Raw genomic sequence first — 16,426 nt, forward strand, 5'->3', positions numbered from 1 at the left:
TTTGAGACGGAGCCTTGCTCTGTTGCCCAGGCTGGAGTGCAGTGGTGCGACCTCGGCTCACTGCAACCTCCGCCTCCTGGGTTCAGGCGATCCTCCTGCCTCAGCCTCGTGAGTAGCTGGGACTACAGGCTTCTACTACTACGGCCAGCTAATTTTTGTATTTTTAGTACAGCCAGGCTTTCACCATGTTGGTCTGGCTGGTCTCGAACTCCCGACCTCATATGATCCACCAGCCTCGGCCTCCCAAAGTGCTGGGATTACAGGCGTGAGCCACCGTGCCCAGCCACCATACAATATACCCTTGTAACAATCCTGCACGTCGTGTACCCCGTGAATCTCAGCTAAAAAGTTTTTTTTTTCTTTTTTTTTTTTTTTTCTGTGACGGAGTCTTGCTCTGTCTCTCAGGCTGGACTACAGTGGTGTAATCTCGGCTCACTGCAACCTCTGCCTCCCAGGTTCAAGCGATTCTCCTGCCTCAGCCTCCCAAGTAGCTGGGACCACAGGCACATGTCACCACACCTGGCTAATTTTTTTTTGTCTTTTTGGTAGAGACGGGGTTTCACTATGTTAACCTGCATGGTCTTGATCTCCTGACCTAGTGATCCACCTGCCTTGGCCTCCCAAAGTGTTGGGATTACAGGCGTGAGCCAGCGCGCCCGGCCACGTGAGGCACTTGTAATATGTATATGTAAAATGTTTGGTATGGATAAGTTTATGCCTCTGTATGTGTTCCTGACACCTGAGCCACTGCTTTCTCACAGCAACTGTTGTCACAAATCCATGCAGTAAAACTCATATACAATATAAGGTCTCAGAGGTGATCCTGAGCTGACAATAAATGTTTATTGAATTATCCAGTGCAGAGCTTTTAGCCAAATTAATCTGTATGAGGCCTAATCTTTGCAGCATTGCCAGAAATGAAGTACGAATACATAGCATTGTATTCATATCTCATTGTAATCCATAAATAGAAATGTGTGCAGATGTGGATTGAAGGCCGGTCGCAGTGGCTCACGCCTGTAGTCCCAGCACTTTGGGAGGACGAGGCAGGTGGATCAGTTGAGGTCAGGAGTTCAAGACCAGCCTGGCCAACATGGTGAAACCCCGTCTCTACTAAAAATACAAAAAATTAGCTGGGCGTGGTGGCATGTGCCGTTGTCCCAGCTGCTCGGGAGGCTGAGGCAGGCGAACCGCAGAAGTTGCAGTGAGCCAAGATAGCGCCATTGTGCTCCGGCCTGGGCAACAGAGCAAAATTCCGTCTTTACAAAAAAAAAAAAAAAAAGTGTTTGAGAGGAATCTTTTTTAATGTTGAATTTTGTGAATGAACTATAAGATGAATTATATTGTTGGTTATTTTGCTGTAATCTCCTATCTCTTCAGAAACTTGACCTAATTATAGATCATAACTGAGAAATCAGTAAGGAGGAAAAGAGGCCATCAGAGTAACCAAAGAAATTATCACATTTGTGCAGTAAAGAGCGAAGTGTACTATAATGGCAACTTACAAATATTTCCAACAACCAAATTCTGATTTAATTGACAGATGTATTGTTAGGTGGTGCTGTGTTACAAATAAATAGTTACGTTTTCTGTTTTGAAATGCTGGTTATGGAAATTGTTTTAAGCATATAACTATCTTTTGAAGATATAAATAGGGCATGGTCCTTCCCACCCTTAAGTGGTTACATTTTATAAGGGGTAAGAGATGTATATAATGTGAAGGGAACACGGGATAGGATATGTTACAGGAATGTTACACAGTGCTTGGGTGGCTCAGAGAACTGGAAATATTACTGCAGTGCATGGCTTGGTGGTAATGGGTGCCATTTGAACAGAGCGTTGAGAGAAAGTTAATGTAGTTGTTTGATTTGCACATACCATCTTTTATACAATTTGTCTTTAACATAAGGTAGTTCCAGGAGGAATATTGACTCTTCTTGTTATTGTTTTTTTTGTTTTTGAGACGGAGTCTTGCTCTGTCACCAGGCTGGAGTGCAGTGGTGCGATCTTGGCTCACTGCAACCTCTGCCTCCTGGGTTCAAGTGATTCTCGTGCCTTAGCCTCCCGAGTAGCTGGGATTACAGGCACGCGCCATCACACCCAGCTAATTTTTGTATTTTTAGTAGAGATAGGGTTTCACCATGTTGGCCAGGCTGGTCTTGAACTTCTGAGCTTGTGATCCGCCTGCCTCAGTCTCACAAAATGCTGGGCCACCGTGATGGCCTGTTATTGTTATCTTAAGATATGGATGTGCTGACAGGTTTCGGTTTGGGTGACTGAAACAAGTGAAAAAAATTCCATTAAAAGATTATGGCTGGGCGCGGTGGCTCATACTTGGTTTTTTTTTTTTTTGAGATGGAGTCTCGCTCTGTTGCCCAGGCTGACGTGCAGTGGCGCGATCTTGGCTCACTGCAACCTCCGCCTCCCGGATTCACGCCACTCGTCTGCCTCAGCCTCCCGAGTAGCTGGGACTACAGGCACCCACTACCATGCCCGGCTAATTTTTTGTATTTTTAGTAGAGACGGGGTTTCACCATGTTAGCCAGGATGGCCTCGATCTCCTGACCTCGTGATCTGCCTGCCTTGGCCTCCCAAAATGCTGGGATTACAGGCATGAGCCACTGTGCCCGGCGGCTCATACTTGTAATCCCAGCACTTTGGGAGGCGAGTGGATCACCTCTGGTCAGGAGTTCAAGACCAGCCTGGCCAACATGGTGAAACCCCCCCTCTACTAAAAATACAAAAATTAGGGGGCATAGTGGTGCATGCCCGTAATCCCAGGCATGCACCACCATGCCCTGGGAATTAGTTAGGGACTGGAACAGTAGGCAGGTTCTATTGTTAAAGTGAAGGCATTGAAAAAAAAGAATAGGCTGGTTCTTGGGCCATGTTGAAGATCTTTGTTTACCCTAAGAGCAGTAGGGAGTTGTATTGGGTAGGATTACTCAGGAGGCTGAGGCAGGAGAATTGCTTGAACCCGAGATGCGGAGGTTGCAGTGAGCCAAGATCGTGCCATTGCACTACAGCCTGGACGACAAGAGTTGAAACTCCATCTCAAAAAGAAAGAAAAAAAAAAAAGACTGTGTGGGCCAGGTGCGGTGCCTCATGCCTGTAATTCCAGCACTTGGGGAGGCCGAGGTGGGAGGATCACAAGGTCAAGAGATCGAGACCATCCTGGCAAATATGGTGAAACCCTGTCTCTACTAAAAATGCAAAAATTAGCTGGGCATGGCGCATGCCTGTAGTTCCAGCTACTTGGGAGGCTGAGGCAAGAGACTCACCTGTGAGGCGGAGGTTGCAGTGAGCTGAGATCTCCATACTGCACTCCATCCTGGTGACAGAGCGAGACTCCCTCTCAAAAAAAAAAAAAAAAAAAAAAAGATTATGTGATTGTGTTGAGGAAGAGACGTTGGGAAGAAAGAGACAACAATCTGAGCAACAACTCACCTCTGGGCCTTAACAAAACAGCCATAGTCACATGGTCATAATAGGTCATTTTCTTAAAAGTTGTTTTTTGTTTTTTAAACAGTTGGAAGTGTTGCTGTGGAAGACCAGCCAGATGTCAGTGCTGTGTTGTCGGCCTACAGCCAACAAGGAGATCCCACAATGTATGAAGAATACTATAGTGGACTGAAACACTTCATTGAATGTTCCCTGGACTGCCATCGGGCAGAGTTATCCCAACTCTTTTATCCTCTGTTTGTGCACATGTACTTGGAGCTAGTCTACAATCAACATGAGAATGAAGCAAAGTCATTCTTTGAGAAGTATGTACATTTTTACATATATATATACACACATAGTGTGTGTGCGCGTGCATATATGTTCACATCTGTAACTACACAAATGTAAGACTGCAACTTAAAATGTACGTTGTGAAGGAGAGGTACCTAAGGCTATGAGAACTTAAAATGTGGGGTTTAATCTAGCTGGAGAAGTCAGAGGAGGCTTCCAGAGGAGATGATACTTGAGGTGAGATCTGATATCTGAAGATTAGGTAGGAGTTAGCCAGATGAAGAAAAGAGGGAAAAGTATGTATTAAAGCTCTCTGATGGGAAGGATTCTGGTAGGTACAGAGGCTGAAAGATGGCCAGGGTAGCTGGAGCAGAGAATGGGATGGGGGTGTGGTATACCATGAAGCTGGGAATTAGGGACTGGAACAGTAGGCAGGTTCTATTGTTAAAGTGAAGGCATTGAAAAAAAAGAATAGGCTGGTTCTTGGGCCATATTGAAGATTTTTGTTTATCCTAAGAGCAGTAGGGAGTTGTATTGGGTAGGATTAGGTTTCATTGAGAGTCACTGAAAACTCATCAGCAATGGCATAAATAAAAGTTTATTTTTGCCTTTATCTTAAGAACACTAGGAAGCAGTGTTAGGATTAGATTAGAATAAGAGTAGCTGAGAACCCAAACAACAGAGGTTTAAATACAGTAAAAGTTTATTTATTTTTCTCATAAAGGTGGGACATTCGGGATTGGTGTGGTGGGTTCTTCATTACCAGGGCCCCAAGCTCCCTCAGTCTTGTTGCTCTCCCATGCTTTTCATGCATGTTCCACTTTGTGGCATAAGATGGTTTTCCTGCTCTAAGCAGTCACATCAGTGTGCCAGTCAGCAGTTAGGGCACACGGAAACTGCACACACTTCTTCCTTTTATATCTTAACAGTCAGTGGCCACACCTAGCTGCAGGGGAAATAAGAAATGTGGTCTTTACCTAAGTGTCTATGTGCCCAGCTGATATTCAGGTTTTCTTTTTTGGAGGAAGACAGGAAAAATGGGTATTTGGGGAGAGTGAAGCCTTTTTGCTACAGAGTCATTTCTGCTACAGAGTCATTAAAGGACCATGTCATTATTATATACTTTGAAAGGACTTCTATGCAGTGGGGAAACACATGGGGTATAGAATGACTATAGGGACAAGTTTTGGAAGTTATTGCAGTGGTTCTCAACTGGGGGTGGAATTGCTCCTTCCACTAGACCATTTGAAAATGTGTAGAGGTGGCCCAGTGCAGCGGCTCACGCCTTTAATCCCAGCACTTTGGGAGGCTGAGGCGGGCGGATCACTTTGAGCTCAGGAGTTCTAGACCAGCCTGGTGAAACCCAGTCTCTACAAAAAAATGCAAAAATTTGCCAGATGTGGTAGCTCACTCCTGTAATCCCAGCTATTTGGGAGACTGAGGCTGGAGAATTGCTTGAACCTGGGAGATGGAGGTTGCAGTGAGCTGAGATTGCGCCTCTGCACTCTAGCCTAGATGACAAGAGTGAGACCCTGTCTCAAAAAAAAAAAAAAGAAAATGTGTGGAGGCATTTTTGATTGTCATAATGACTGGGCAGAGGAGCAGGAATGCTAAATGTTCTAATATGTGCACCTAGGTAGTCCCACTTTACAAAGAATTATCCTGCCCAAAATGCTAGTAGCACCCTTGTTCGGAAACACTGGACTAGGTTGTGGTAGAGGTGAAGAGAAGTAGACAGAGTCATGAATGAGACACTTGATAGATTGGCTAGGGAGGTGAGGGAGATGGAGGTATCATTGAAATCTCCAGTTTTCTGGCCCCTCCAGCTGGATAGGGGAGCCAATTCCTGATACAGAAAACCCTAGAAGAGGACTTGATTTGTCAGACCTTGGAATAATTTTGAGTTCTGATTTGAATATGCCTTTGACTCATTTAAGAAATGTCAAGTTGATAGGTAGATGATATATGAGAGCTCAGAGGAGAGGTAGGGATTATAACTGTTAATCGGAGTTGTATGCATTATTGATGAATATGGATGAGGTTGACTAGGGGAGAGTATGAAATAAGCCAGTAAGTGGGCTAGGCCCAAGGAGCTCCAGATTTAATGGCCACGTAGAGGAGATATACAGGAAGAAAACCAGGGGAGAGTTGAGTTATAGAAGCCAAGGGAAAGTAGTATTTAAGAAGGAGGCAGGCCGGGCGTGGTGGCTTACACCTGTAATCCCAGCACTTTGGAAGGCTGAGGTGGGCAGATCACCTGAGGTCAGGAGTTCGAGACCAGCCTGGCCAACATAACAAAACCCCATCTCTACTAAAAAATACAAAAATGAGCCGGGTGTGGTGGCAGACATCTGTAATCCCAGCTGCTCAGGAGGCTGAGGCAAGAGAATCACTTGAACCTGGGAGGCGGAGGTTGCAGTGAGCTGAGATTGTGCCACTGCACTCCAGCCTTGGCGACGAGCGAAAGTCCATCTCAAAAAAAAAAAGGAGGCCTTGCTTAGCAGGGTGAATAAAATTTTTTTTTTTTTTTTTTGAGACGGAGTTTCGCTCTTGTCGCCCAGGCTGGCGTGCAGTGGCACCATCTCGGCTCACTGCAACCTCCGCCTCCCAGGTTCAAGCGATTCTCCTGCCTCAGCCTCCCAAGTAGCTGGGATTATAGGAATACATCACCATGCCTAGCTAATTTTGTATTTTTAGTAGAGACGGGGTTTCTTCATGTTGGTCAGACTGGTTTTGATCTCCCGACCTCAGGTGATCTGCCCACCTTGGCCTTCCAAAGTGCTGGGATTACAGGTGTGAGTCACCGGGCCCAGCCTGAATGAGAAATGTTTAATACAAGCAATAGAGTCTGAAGTCAAGATTTATCATTTAACACAGGGTAGTAGTAATAGAGGAACAGTAGAACTTGGAACCCCTGGCTTCTATGCCATTATAGTAATTCATTATACTAGGATGCCAATAGGAAGTATATAAAGCAAAACGTTCTGTAGCCAAGTGTTTTTGGAAAAAAAAAAAAAAAAACTAAGAAAGGCTGACGACAGAACTTCTACTCTAGAAGCTAATTTCTCTTTAAAGTACTGTCATCGAAACACTCCATTCTTGGCAACATAGACATTGTCACTTAAACAAAAACAGGCCGGGCGCAGTGGCTCACGCCTGTAATCCTAGCACTTTGGGAGGCTGAGGCGGGCGGATCACCTGAGGTCAGGAGTTCAAGATCAGCCTGGGCAATACGGTGAACCCTGTCTCTATTGAAAAGACAAAATTAGCCGGGCGTGGTGACACATGCCTGTAATCCCAGCTACTTGGGAGGCTGAGGCAGGAGAATCACTTGAACTCGGGAGGTGGAGGATGCAGTGAGTCAAGATTGCGCCATTGCACTCCAGCCTGGGCAACAAGAGTAAATCTCCGTCTCACCAAAAAAATAAAAAATTAAAAAATTAAAAAAAAAAAAAACAGCCTGGGCAAAAGAGCGAGATCCTGCTTCTACAAAAAGTAAACAAAAATTGAGCCGGGTACGGTGGCTGATGCCTGTAATCCCTCACTTTGGGAAGCTGAGGTGGGCAGATTGCCTGAGCTCAGGAGTTCGAGACCATCCTGGCCAACATGGTGAAACCCCATCTCTAGTAAAATACAAAAAATTAGCTGGCCATAGTGGCGCGTGCCTATAGTCCCAGCTGCTCAGGAGGCTGAAGCATGAGAATTACTTGAACCCCGGAGGCGGAGGTTGCAGTGAGCCGAGATCACGTAAACAAAAATTAGCCAAGTATGGTGGCACAGGAGTCCTAGCTACTGGGGAGACGGAGGCAAGGGGAATCCCTGAGCCCAGGAGTTTGAGGCTGCATTGAACCACTGCACTCCAGGTTGGGCTTCAGAGCAAGAACCTGTCTCTAAAAAAGAAGGAAAAACCTTTTTGCTCTTCCAGTCTCATGGTGTAGCTGTCTCCCCACATAGGAAGCTGGAATATCATAGGAGATTCTCTGTCTTTCCTTTATGGACAGTCTTATCCCTTGCCAGGACCCCCATCACCACAGGAGGATAATGGGCAGTTACTGATATAAGAGGCTGAGATTTCTAATTTTATTCAAATCTTCGATCATATATTGATGAGTTGTAGTGGGGTAACATACTTAACAGTTTAGAAATCTGTTGGCTATCTGTTTTTCAGAGCTGGAGCCCTAATATGTTTAGTTATTGTTTTAAAAATGTTTTTGCATTGGTTGCTGTTTTTAGTGAATGCCAAATATATTGTCTTTAATTTTACTCTCTTAGGAAAATTAAGAGTTGTAAAAACACAAGTACATTCAAATTTACTAGTTGTTATCAAGGCTAAAGGCTTTATTTTATTGTCTTTGGTAATAGTGAGTAAGTGGAAGTACTCACTGATTGGTATCAGCAGTGAGTACTTCCACTTAGTTTGTTGTTTAGTGATCATATTAAAGTATTGATATTTTAAAAATATGTCTGGTACGTATTTCCAATGAATATAGGAAATCATTAAAAATGATGGGTTTTATGAGAATGTTATGTATTGATTATTGTTGAGAGGCTGAGTAATGTGTACACTGAGTTCATTATATTCTTTTCTATTGTATACCTTTGAAATTTTCATAATAAAACTTTTAAAAGTGGGTTTTGAGAAACCATAACATTTAGTAAAGCAAGGGTTCTTATATTTTCAAATGTCTACCAGTTTCTTTTAAATGTCTCCATTCTAAAGAAACTGTCTACCAATGGTGGGTATATTATTTTTCACTTAGGATATTTAAATTCTTTTCTTAAAATGTTTGTGATACATTTCATTAGAGATTTACATTTGTTCATTTTTAGAATAAATTCAGAAACTGAATTATAATCATTTTGAAATGAGTTACTTCTTATCCTACAGTTTAGTTCAGGATTTTTTAGACTACTACACTGAAAATATTCTGGGATGGTTTATAAATATATGGGGGAGAGGCAGATCCCTTAATGATTACATTGAAAAATGACTTTTTAAAATCACTGAAACAGGTTCCATGGAGATCAGGAATGTTATTACCAGGATGACCTACGTGTATTATCTAGTCTTACCAAAAAGGAACACATGAAAGGGAATGAGACCATGTTGGATTTTCGAACAAGTAAATTTGTTCTGCGTATTTCCCGTGACTCGTACCAACTCTTGAAGAGGCATCTTCAGGAGAAACAGAACAATCAGATATGGAACATAGTTCAGGAGCACCTCTACATTGACATCTTTGATGGGATGCCGCGTAGTAAGCAACAGATAGATGCGATGGTGGGAAGTTTGGCAGGAGAGGCTAAACGAGAGGCAAACAAATCAAAGGTATGGGAATGAACCTAAGAACTCTATAATGCAGATTATGAAAAATTGTAGCATTTCCATCTACATAAGTTACACATTTTTCTTACAGCTAGCTTGGGAACGATGTTTTTGTTTGTTTGTTTTTGTTTTTGTTTTGAGACAGTTTTGCTCTTGTCACCCAGGCTGGAGTGCAATGGCGTGATCTCAGCTCACTGCAACCTCCACCTCCCAGGTTCAAGTGATTCTTCTGCCTCAGCTTCCCGAGTAGCTGGGATTAGAGGCACACGCCACCACACCCGGCTAATTTTTGTATTTACTTTAGTAGAGAGGGTTTCACCATGTTGGCCAGGCTGGTCTCGAACTCCTGACCTCAGATGATCCACCCGCCTCCGCCTCCCAAAGTGCTGGGATAACAGGCGTGAGCTACTGTGCCTGGCCGCTTGGCAACAATTTTATACTGTATATAAAATTTTGTGTTCTAAGGGTGATGTTTATATGTGACAATTTGGGTATGGTTGCATTTTATAGAACCCTGAATGCAGTGGCTGAAACAAATAATTTTTCTCCCATAAAATGAATTTCAGAGGAAGGCCTTCCAGGGCTGGCATGAAGGCTCCACAGTGCCATAAAGGTCCCTGGCTCCTTCTAGTTTCTGGTCCACCATCTTTAGAATGTGGCTTTCTTTGTGCTCACAAATGGCTATTGCAGTTTCAGCATTGCAGCTCCATTTCAAGAAGGAAGAAGGGGGAGGACAAAAGGCATATCTGTGCTGAAGCTTTCCCTTTTTAATCAGGAAAACAATTTTTTTTTATACAACCGTACCCAATATACTTATATGGACATTCCTAGCTGCAAGGGAGCCTGGAAACAGAAATGATTTAACTGAGCACATTGCTACTCCAATAAAATCAGGGTTCTGTTAGTAAGGAAAAAGGGGAGAATGGCTATTGGGTAGACAAGTACAGAACCCTGCTTCAGAGTGTAAATTACTATTTTGTAATTGTAATTTATCCTATCGATGTAAAATGGGTATATTAATGAACAAATAATTTAAAAAATGTTGACTCTTTTGACTTGTAGGTATTTTTTGGTTTATTAAAAGAACCAGAAATTGAGGTACCTTTGGATGATGAGGATGAAGAGGGAGAAAATGAAGAAGGAAAACCTAAAAAGAAGAAGCCTAAAAAAGATAGTATTGGATCCAAAAGCAAAAAACAAGATCCCAATGCTCCACCTCAGAACAGGTGAGGAAAAAGCTTCAGGAACTTGTGTGTGGAGGTATGAGACAATATGTTATAGAGAGTTCAAGTTTGTTAATAGTCAAAAGGTAATTTTGACTCTCTTTTTCTTTCACAGAATCCCTCTTCCTGAGTTGAAAGATTCAGATAAGTTGGATAAGATAATGAATATGAAAGAAACCACCAAACGAGTGCGCCTTGGGCCAGACTGCTTACCCTCCATTTGTTTCTATACATTTCTCAATGCTTACCAGGTTGGTAAACTAATTGGGTGGTTTCTGCCTGGAGAGTCATGTAGAATGATGATTTACCATTAAGAGAGAAACAAATGTGTTAGCTAAAATGGAGTTTTGTTATTTAAACTCTGTTGTTTTTTTTTTTTTTTTTTTTTGAGATGGAGTCTCGCTCTGTCGCCCAGGCTGGAGTGCAGTGGCGCAATCTTGGCTCACTGCAAGTTCCGCCTCCTGGGTTCATGCTATTCTTCCGCCTCAACCTCCCCAGCAGCTGGGACTACAGGCACACGCCACTACACCCGGCTAATTTTTTGTATTTTTAGTAGAGATGGGGTTTCACTGTGTTAGCCAGGATGGTCTCGATCTCTGACCTTGTGATCTGCCCGCCTCGGCCTCCCAAAGTGCTGGGATTACAGGCGTGAGCCACCATGCCCAGCCTTTAAACTCTTAATATAATTTAAAGACAGCAGTCAGGAAAAGAGAATTGGATACTGCACAGAATAGAAGGCAATGTTTAATGGCATTTGTTTCACTGATCAGAATTCTGCTAGCCTTTGAGGAGTAGCAAATTGTGGTTCATCTCTGTTGAACTTGGTTTAAGTACTTATGTAAACTTATTTATCAATTTTTTTTTTTTTTTTTAAAGACAAGAGTCTTGTGCTGTCGCCCGAGTGGAGTGCAGAGGTGAGATCTCGGCTCACTGCATCCTCTGCCTCCCAGGTTCAAACAATTCTTGTGCCTTAGCTGCAGCCTCCTGAATAGCTGGGATTACAGGCACCTGCCACCATGCCCGGCTAATTTTTGTATTTTTAGTAGAGACAGGGTTTTGCCATGTTGCCCAGGCTGGTTTTGAACTCCTGACTTCAAGTGATCTGGCCGCGTCGGCCTCCCAAAGTGCTAGGATTACAGGTGTGAGCCACTGTGCCCAGTCATATAAACTTTATTTTATTATTTTAATTTAATTTTATTTTTTTGAAATAGAGTCTCGCTCTGACACCCAGGCTGGAGTGTGGTGGTGCGATCTCGGCTCACTGCAACCTCCGCCTCCCAGTTCAAGTGATTCTCCTGCCTCAGCCTTCCAAGTAGCTGGGATTATAGGCATGAGCCACCATGCCTGGCTAATTTTTGTATTTTCAGTAGAGACGGGGTTTCACCAGGTTGGCCAGGCTGGCCTCAAATTCCTGAGCTCAGGCGATCCACTCGCCTCAGCCTCTCAAAGTGCTGTGATTACAGGCATGAGCCACCACGCCTGGCCAAACTTAATATTTTATTTTTTTTATTTATTTATTTTTTGAGACAGAGGCTGGAGTGTAATGGCACGATCTCGGCTCACTGCAACCTCTGCCTCCTGGGTTCAAGTGATTTTCTTGCATCAGCCTCACAAGTAGATGGAATTACAGGTGCCCACCATCCTGCCCAGCTAATTTTGGTATTTTTAGTAGAGATGGGGTTTCACCATGTTGGCCAGGCTGGTCTCGAACTCCCAATCTCAGCTGATCCACCTGCCTCGGCCTCCCAAATTGTTGGGATTACAGGTGTGAGTCACTGTGCTTGGCCAATATTTTAAATCAAGGATTTAAAAAGTCTTTATATATTCCTTAAAATAGGATGTTGAGGATATATTTAGTATAGTGTGAAAATGATTAACATTTGCTTCCTGTTCTGTACTCTGAATACCCTAAAATAGTATTGTTTAGTCTAAACCTTTTATTGGCAGGGTCTCACTGCAGTGGATGTCACTGATGATTCTAGTCTGATTGCTGGAGGTTTTGCAGATTCAACTGTCAGAGTGTGGTCTGTAACACCCAAAAAGCTTCGTAGTGTCAAACAAGCATCAGGTAACTGAGATGACCTTTTGGAATGTGAACTTGCCATTAGTCTACACCAATCTTGATTCCATGAAAAACACACAGAAGATTGTGTTCTTTACAGAAATTCACTTGATTTTACTTTAACTCAAGATTCTAACATTCCCAACAGTGAAAAAAGCTTTGGAGTGACTGGGATGCTAGACTGGTTTAATTTCTTTAGGCCTCAGTTTTCTCATCTGTAGAATGAGTATTAGGCTAAAAAACTTAAAGTTAAAAATCTAACATTTTATGATTGCTTGTAAATCTTGAAAAATCTTTAAGGGATGGTACTTCCTGTTTTAGTCATAAAAATGGCTAATAAAGAACAAATAAGGTCAGGATTTTATTTGAAAGTTTTTTTGTTTTTGTTTTTTTGAGACAGAGTCTCACCCTGTCACCCAGGCTAGAGTGCAGTGGTGCAGTCTCGGCTCACTACAGCCTCCACCTCCCAGTTTCAAGAGATTTTCCTGCCTTAGCCTCCCCAGCTCCCCACTAATTGGGATTACAGGTGCCCACCACCATGCCCAGGTAATTTTTGTATTTTTAGTAGAGATGGGGTTTCACCATGTTGGCCAGGCTGGTCTCGAACTCCTGACCTCAAGTGATCCGCCTGTGTGGCCTCCCAAAGTGCCAGAATTATACGTGGCTCACTGCAACCTCTGCCTCCCGGGTTCAAGCGATTTTCCTGCCTCCACACCCGGCCTGAGATAAAGTTTATTATTTAAATAAAACAATGTATTTTAAATTATTTTAATACGTCTATAGGTTATTTTTATTTTTATTTTTATTTTTTTTTTAGATGGGGTCTCACTCTGTTGCCCAGGCTAGAATGCAGTGGTGTGATCACGGCTCACTGCAGCCTCCAATCCCTGGGCTGAAGTGATCCTCCCACTTCAGCCTCCTGAGTAGCTGGGACTACAGGTGTGTGCAACCACACTGGCTAATTTTTTATTTTTTATAGAGACAGGGTTTCTCCATGTTGTCCAGGCTGGTCTTGAACTCCTGAGCTCAAGCAATCTGCCTACCTTAGCCTCCCAGAGTTCTGAGATTACAGGTGTGAGCCACCATGCCTGGCTCATAGTTTTCATTTTTGTGAAACACTGTGGCATAGTGAGCGAAACCGAGTTTCAGTCCTGGTTCCCACACTGAGTAGCTGTGTGCACTCTAGCAAATTATCTATTCTGAATGTCAATTTCTTCTTTTACACGCTGAGATGATACCACCTAATTTAGAGGGATTAGCACAGTGTGGTTGGTATATAGGAGGAAATTTTCAAATGTTAATTCCTCTCCTGAACTGTGGTATGATTACTTTAAAAGTTTTGATGAATGTACTTTTAAAACATCAATATTTCTGGACCATTTTAGATCTTAGTCTTATAGACAAAGAATCAGATGATGTCTTAGAAAGAATCATGGATGAGAAAACAGCAAGTGAGTTGAAGATTTTGTATGGTCACAGTGGGCCTGTCTATGGAGCCAGCTTCAGTCCGGATAGGTAAAATACAAACAATAAAAATTAAATACTGCTATGTTATATTGAAATTATATAAAAGTCAACTACTGGAAACATTATGCAAATACTGGGAAAATTCTGATAAAAATCTCATGGTTGTCGTTCATTATCTTTTAGAATCTTGCCGTTTGCTAATTCATCTTTGAATCCTGATGTTTGTACACGGTAGCAATTTAATGTATACTCTTTTTTTTTTTTTTTTTTTTTTTAAGACGGAGTTTCACTCTTGTTGCCCAGGTTGGAGTGCAATGGAGTGATCTCGGCTCACCGCAACCTCTGCCTCCTGGGTTCAAGTGGTTCTCCTGGCTCAGCCTCCCAAGTAGCTGGGATTACAGACCTGCGCCACCACACCTGGCTAATTTTGTATTTTTAGTAGAGACAGGTTTTCTCCATGTTGGTCAGGCTGGTCTTGAACTCTCAACCTCAGGTGATCTGCCCACCTTGGCCTCCCAAAAGTGCTGGGACTACAGGCGTGAGCCACTGCGCCCAGCCTGTATACTCAAATTTATAGAATCAAAATGCACAGTTTCAGGGCTTACTGGTTTTAAAAATTAGCTTTAGTATTTTCTTCTTTTCTTTTTTTTCTTTTTTAATTATTTTTATGTGTTACCCAATGGTAAATAACCAACCAAAGCTTTAGTTTTATAGAACTCCATTAGGGGTTGAAATGCTTCAATTGGGTCCCTGCATTGTGTCTTCTGGCTGCTTCATCAAATTTAAGACAAATTCCTGACATTAATGGCATATTAGCTAGTAATTGAGGATTTATCTTTCTATAATCAAAAGTACTAAGAGTAAATGAAAAAGGAAATTCGAAATTGGTTTTGTTTCCCTTTAGGTGTATGATTACAATGTCATCCTATGTGTATAGGTATTTGCCTATTTTTCATGATCTCTAACACTGTAAAAATGGGGGGAGGGTGTTTTGTATTCATAATACCCTTAGTATATTACTTGGATAGATAAAAGCTTTCAGGCCAGGGACAGTGGCTCATGCCTGTAATCCCAGTACTTTGGGAGGCCAAGACTGGCGCATCACCTGAGATCTGGAGTTCGAGACCAGCCTGGCCAACGTGGAAAATCCCGTCTCCACTAAAAGTACAAAAATTAGCAGGGCATGATGGTGCCCGCCTGTAATCCTGGCTACTTGGGAGGCTGAGGCAGGAAAATCATTTGAACCTGGGAGGCGGAGGTTGCAACGAGCCGAGATCGCACCACTGCACTCCAGCCTGGGCAAGAAGAGCTAAACTCCATCTCAAAAAAAGAAGAAAAGAAAAAAAGATAATAACCTTCCATTCATCAAGATTTCATCATTATGAAACTTTGAGAATTAGGTTTTTTGTTGTTTGATAAGGTTTTGCCAGATGATACATTTTTACTTGAGGGAAACGTCTGATTTCAGTGAAAACTGTAATACCTTCTGACTACCAATCCGTTGTGTTTATCCTTGAAAAAGGTAGAGAATTATTAGCATGTCTATAGTGTTTTTTTTTTTTTCTTCAAAAGACATTTCCTTTTTAATTCTTAAATAGCATACACAGCATAGGAAAATAGCATCTTTATTTTAGGGTCAAAAATTGTTGAGTTTTAAGTGACATATCACATTTCCTAAACTTTCTCAATTGACCTTACTTGACTATACTTTGGTAATTACCCCGGTACTTTTTTCTTGTAAAGGACTGATTTTCCGTACGTTTCTGTATCATCTTACCTCATTCAGTAGGTGCTCGGTGTATGTAGAGTGTCAGAGCTAACATTAGTTTGGTTAGTTCTTTCAGTTGATACCTACTGTGAATTGCATGAATGAATTAAAAGTGAGATGTAGCATGTTAGCTATATTTAATATATTCAAATATATGTAAAATATTCAAGTGTATATAAAATATTTAATGTATTCAAATGTATATAAAACTGGACAGGTGACCAAAGGTTACTCTGGGAGTCAAATATATTACCTTCTCTTCTCTCAGGAACTATCTGCTTTCCTCTTCAGAGGACGGAACTGTTAGATTGTGGAGCCTTCAAACATTTACTTGTTTGGTGGGATATAAAGGACACAACTATCCAGTATGGGACACACAATTTTCTCCATATGGATATTATTTTGTGTCAGGGGGCCATGACCGAGTAGCTCGGTAAGAACACTGTGATCTTATGACTGGGTGTATTCAATGAATAGAATGGTTTCTTGTTGGGAATTACAGCAGCCAGCCAAATTCATTTACACTTCCATTGTTGAGGATCAACTTTCTGAGAAGCTTTTGCATTTGTAACTTATTTGAAATTGGGGCCGGGCGCAATGGCTCACGCCTGTAATCCCAGCCCTTTGGGAGGCCGAGGTGGGCGGATCACCTGAGGTCAAGAGTTCGAGACCAGCCTGGTCAACGTGGTGAAACCCCTTCTCTACTAAAAATACAAAAATTAGCTGGGCGTGGTGGTAGTCGCCTGTAATCCCAGATATTCAGGAGGCTGAGACAGGATAATCATTTGAACCCAAGAGGCGGAGGTTGCAGTGAGCTGAGATCGCACCATTGCACTCCGGCCTGG

General features: G+C 42.4%; 1 protein-coding gene across 1 annotated transcript in view; it reads left to right on the forward strand.

Moving 5' to 3' along the window:
- TAF5 (TAF5 RNA polymerase II, TATA box binding protein (TBP)-associated factor, 100kDa) overlaps positions 1 to 16,426 on the forward strand; it is a 20,854-nt gene that overhangs the window by 1,173 nt on the left and 3,255 nt on the right. Inside the window, exons 2-8 of the mRNA XM_011977536.1 lie at positions 3,530 to 3,767; positions 8,749 to 9,064; positions 10,124 to 10,287; positions 10,400 to 10,535; positions 12,232 to 12,352; positions 13,732 to 13,861; positions 15,850 to 16,014. Coding sequence (XP_011832926.1) covers positions 3,530 to 3,767; positions 8,749 to 9,064; positions 10,124 to 10,287; positions 10,400 to 10,535; positions 12,232 to 12,352; positions 13,732 to 13,861; positions 15,850 to 16,014 — 1,270 coding nt within the window. The remainder of the gene's footprint in view (positions 1 to 3,529; positions 3,768 to 8,748; positions 9,065 to 10,123; positions 10,288 to 10,399; positions 10,536 to 12,231; positions 12,353 to 13,731; positions 13,862 to 15,849; positions 16,015 to 16,426) is intronic.

This window comes from Mandrillus leucophaeus, unplaced genomic scaffold (genome assembly GCF_000951045.1).
Source record: "Mandrillus leucophaeus isolate KB7577 unplaced genomic scaffold, Mleu.le_1.0 Scaffold18, whole genome shotgun sequence".
NCBI lineage: Eukaryota > Metazoa > Chordata > Mammalia > Primates > Cercopithecidae > Mandrillus > Mandrillus leucophaeus.